This window comes from Chrysochloris asiatica, unplaced genomic scaffold (genome assembly GCF_000296735.1).
Source record: "Chrysochloris asiatica unplaced genomic scaffold, ChrAsi1.0 scaffold00192, whole genome shotgun sequence".
Classification (NCBI taxonomy): domain Eukaryota; kingdom Metazoa; phylum Chordata; class Mammalia; order Afrosoricida; family Chrysochloridae; genus Chrysochloris; species Chrysochloris asiatica.
The window spans coordinates 317,020-322,154 of NW_006408710.1; the positions used below are offsets into that span (position 1 = coordinate 317,020).

Sequence of the window (5,135 nt, forward strand, 5' to 3'; positions counted from 1 at the left end):
CAATGAAATGATATATGATGGAATGAATGTAAAATTAATGTTCTCCCATGTAAACTATCACATAATTCACAATAAAACATTTAAGAAAAAACAACAACAACAACAAAAAAAACCATGGGCGACACCTACCTTGGGAAAGTAATGCAGACATTTTACACCTAGAATTTGCTTTTGAAGATAGCTGAATTAAGAGTTAGAGAAGTAAGCAGATAAAAGATAGAAATGATTCAAAATATTACCAAATATATATACACACACACACACACACCCCAGTGGGTTATCATACAATGGAGCTTCAAAGAGCTCATGGAAAAAATGGGATTGAAAGATAATGGAATTATTTCAAGAAGTTTTTTAAGTCCCTTCATATAATTGTAACCTGTGGGTTATGCATTGGGCTACTAACCACAAGGCCAGGAATTTGAATCCACCACAGGAGAAAGATAAGGCATTCTATTCCCTTGCAGTATACACATATTAATCATATTATAGAGGTTATAGATCAAGAAACACACCTCTTAAGTAATCTTGGAGTCCTGGGGTGGCACTGGAGGATAAGTATTGGCCTGCTGACAACAAGATTGGCAATTCAGACCCACCAACTACTCCTCAGAAACCCTATACAGGGTCACTATGAGCTAGAATTGATTTGACAGCACTTAACAACTAGTATTTACTGATGAAGATCAAAGAGCACAGCCTTTGGTATGGATTGCATCTCAATGTAAAGAAAACAAACATACTTACCACTGGACCAATAAACAACATTCTTATCAATGGAGAAAAGATTGACATTGTCAAGGACTTCATTCTTCTTGCATCAACTGTCAACACTCATGGAAAGCAGCAGTCAAGAAATCAGACGACATATTGCATTAGGCAAATCTGCTGCTCAAGACATTTTTGAGGTTTTGAAGAGCTTTTGAGTGTTGTCAGCTTGAGGACTAAGGTGCGCCTGACCCAAGCCATAGTATTTTCAATAACCTCATATGCATGCGAAAGCTGGACAGTGAATAAGGAAGACTGTAGAAGAATTGATACATTTGAGTTATGGTGTTGAAGGAGAATATTGAAAGTACCACGGGCTGCCAAAAGAACCAACAGATCTGTTTTGGAAGAAGTGCAGCCAGAGTGCTCCTTGGAGGTCAGTATGGCCTAACTCCATCTCTCATACTTTGGACATATTGTCAGGAGGGACCGTCGCTGGAGAAGGATATCATGTTTGGTAAGGTGGAGGGTCAGAGAAAAAGAGGAAGACCCCCAGCAAAATGGATTGGTCAAGTGGCAGCATCAATGGGCTCAAGCATGGCAACAATTGTGAGGTTGGCCCAGGGCTGGGCAGTATTTCATTCTGTTGTCCGTAGGGTCGCTATGAGTTGGTACTGATTCCATGACACCTAACACCACCAACAACAAGAAATCCTGACCAACACACTCACCTTTGGTTGGTTTCACTTTAAAGCTGGAATGCTTCATTAATCCCTGTTGGTGCAGGCTGTATGTGTGTCTATGTCTCCCTTGCCGTCCGTCCTAGCCCATGACTTTGGTGAGTCTGAACTCTATTCCGATTCTATTGTCACTGTCATTGCTCAGGATTCTTTTGTGATTTGTCTTCTGCCCTAAGGAAGAGAGTCAGGTCTCCTGGTTGTCGAACAGATTCATCTGAGTCCTACTAAAAGCATCTGGGATCCCAGGGATACATTCTCTTTCCATTCTACAAATGAGCTGTGCACCCCGATTTCTAGGGCTTATGTCTCTGCAAAATTATGTGGCACCAACCGTTCCTCCCTAGTCATCTCTGTTGCTGTTAAGTGCCATTGAGTCCATTCTGACTCATAGCAACACTGAATAGAGCTTCCAAGGAAACCTTGCAGTTAGCAGTCCAGTAGTTATCCTAGCGCACCACACAAGAATTCTACTCACCTAGGCTTGATAGTTCATTGCAATGGCTGCACAAACTCAGAACCACACTCACAGCTATGGGGTTTATTATAGAAGTTAGCAGGTTACAATGCAGGGTCAGAAATGCTCAGGGTACAGCTCTACCAGTCAGGACAGCCTTTCCTCAGCAGTGCCCACAGGTAAGACCCTCTCCAACCCTCGACCTCTTTGCTTGGCCTCTACCATGTTCCAGCAATGTTACAACATTTCTTTTAGGGCTGCTGATACATGACCATGAGACATACCACGCCACCATAAACCTCAGCCTGAAGGCACTCAGCCCTAGCTCCATGGGTCAGCAAACTTTCTCCCCCAGTTAAATGCTTACAGGCAGACCACTCTGCAAGCAAGCGTCCTGCCCAGAGTCACTCAGCTTCACTTGCTCTGTGGGCTGGGAAAACCTGCACTCTGTCTTGTGCTCTGGATCTTGGTTCTTCTACTGGTGCTATTCCTCTGCCCCTTCTCCAGTGTCACAGCTTTCTGTCCCGGGTCAAGGAGATTCTATGCCCAGAGATCTCAGGGTCCAAAGGATATGTTCCACTCCTGGCTCTTCTGATAGTAGTGAGACCCCTTACACACCCTCTGCCTCTGAGAGGGCTCATTTTAAACCTCACAGGATGGGAACACTAATCAATCTCCTCATTAGATTTCCAAGTATTTACAACCACAATCACTCACAACTGAACCATAGAATCTATCAGCATCTTCCCCCAGGCGTATCAGGAAAATATCATTGGATGGGAGTTTACAAAGACAATTTGATTAAAGAGATATTGCATAATTCACTACAGATTGGTTCTGCAGTCAACAGTGGCCTGGGACTAACAATGGCATATTTTCAGAGTTGGGTTCCTATCAGGGGTCTAATTATCCTGTCTAGTCCATTTTGGCCCAATGAGAAGGTTTTCAACCCAATTAGGAGATGTTTTATGGCTTCTGAAAAGGCTCACCAGGGTATCTGCTCCCTGGAAAATCACACACGTTTCTCTATAATCTGCTGATGCCTCCTTTTTTAAAAACTACGTGTCTTCCTCCCATATCTTCCTGCTACTGTGCCCAGTGTGAGAAAATGCTGGCTCATACGCATAAAGAAAGCCATATCAGCATCTTTTCCTCCCATAACTCCAGGTCTCAAACCCTGCTCCACATAGAAACCTAATGCAAGCAATTTCCCTCCAGACCTAAGCAAACATGTTAGTATATCGTAGCTATACAATATGCTTAGTCTTCTGACTTACTGGACAGAAACAGACTGGATGAACCTGAGACGGTAGCCCTTGACCACCTTTCAGGTCTGTGAGGAACACATCCTCTTTCAGCCAAGCAATATATAGGTATATAGTAAGGTATGTTCACTATGAATGACAGAATGATCAATATTCACAACCAAAGGGGCAACATGTACCTAAGGACACTGGCAAGAAGTGATGGGAAGGTGAGTGGAAGGAAAATAGAAATGAAAGGGAGGAAACACATGCCTGTTGTTCAATGGAAGGGATTGTAATCATTGAGATAAAACAGTAAAACTGATGATCTTGTCAGTAAATCTTCACTCAATTCACAATAAAAAGTAAATAAACTTTTTGAAAATGTGTGCTCAGTCTTACCTCTTTATTTCAAAGAATTCATGAAAACATTTAATTGACAGATAATGGAAATTTTCAACTAATTTTTTGAAGCCCCCTTGTGTTAGTTATGTGTGCACTGAGGATGCGGTGGTTATGTCCTTGGCTGCTTATTGAAAGGTCTGCATCTTGAACCCATCAGCCACTCTGTTCTAGAAAAATGAGGCAGTTTCCTTCCATAAAGATTACAACCCTGGAGATGTTAGGGGGCAGTTCTACCCTGTACTACATACAAGGCTGCTGAGTTCGAATTGGCTTGACAGCAGTGGGCTTGATATGGGTTTATGCTATGATATAGGGCCCTGGTACGGCCCTATAGAATAAGCACAGCACTGCTAATCATAAGGTTGGTGGTTCAAACCCACCAGTCACTCCTCGTAATCAACTCAACAGCACTCAACAAAACTTAACAACAACATGATGATGTAGCAAACTCTCCAGATGCCAAATGTGAACTCAGAGACCCTAGGTAGGACAAATGGTTTACACAATCGGGTGCTAACCAAAAGGCTGGAGGTTTGAACCCTGACAAGAAACGCTTGATAATCTAGTGCTGTAAAACCAGCCATTGAAAACTTTATGGAGCCCAACGTTCTACTTTGACACACATAGAATCACCAGGAGTCAGAAGCAACTCCATGGTAGCTGGCTTGGTTTGGTTTTAACATGAACTCATCCTTGTGCCGTTAAGCAGAGCTTCTACCTGGAGGAATACAGTCTGTCTCAGTCCACCCTGGAGCACGTGGGTTCTTGCAGTGACTTTATACCAACCATGTGCCTGCAGTGGATTCACGAAGCATCTTCTTCCGGCTTTCTCAGAACTACAGTTCTCTCTCTTTATTTCTTCCTCCCGTCTATGTTTTCCAAGAACTTTCCAAGGAGTAGGAGATGGATGACTTTGATGAGGAAATTGATCCCTCAGTGAAGTGGAAAATTCTCTACCACGAAGAGCCTCACTTTTCAAATATGTTATATGTTTTTATAAAAGAGTCACCAATTATCTGCCAGTTTGGCACGCTGGGGTGGCTTGCATGTTACTGTGATTCTGAAAACTATGTCACCGGTCTTTTGAATGCTGGCAAGGTCATCCATAGTGAATAGGTCTCAGCTGAGCTTCCAGACTGAGACAGACACAAAAGAAGGAGAGACGGACTACTTCCGAATTATTGGCCACAGGAAATCTAATGAGTAACAGTGAAACACTGTCAGATAGCATGACAACAGTGGATATTGAAACATGATGAATAGTGCCAGAATATTGTCAGACATAGTGGTGGAACATGAACTCCTCAGGCTGGAAGGCACTCAAAATGAGACTGGGGAAGAGCTGTCTCCTCAAAGTAGACTGACTGTGAAAACTTGGAGTAAAGCTTTAAGGACCTTCACTTGCTGATGGAGCACAACTCAAAATAAGAAACAGCTGCAAACAGCCATTAATATTTGAAACATGGAATGTACAAAATATGAATCTAGGACAGCTGGAAGTAGTCAAAAATGCAATGGAAAACATAAGTATCAATATCCTAGGCATTGTTGCTGTGTGCCATTAAGTTCAGACTCATAGCAACC

At 42.6% G+C, this 5,135-nt stretch overlaps 1 protein-coding gene across 1 annotated transcript in view; it reads left to right on the forward strand.

Moving 5' to 3' along the window:
- The window catches only part of ABCA9 (ATP-binding cassette, sub-family A (ABC1), member 9), a 146,321-nt gene extending 141,654 nt beyond the window's left edge, over positions 1-4,667 (forward strand). Inside the window, 2 exon segments of the mRNA XM_006878387.1 lie at positions 4,251-4,312; positions 4,435-4,667. Of these exon segments, the coding sequence (XP_006878449.1) occupies positions 4,251-4,312; positions 4,435-4,667 (295 nt within the window).
- The last annotated feature ends 468 nt before the right edge of the window (positions 4,668-5,135 follow it).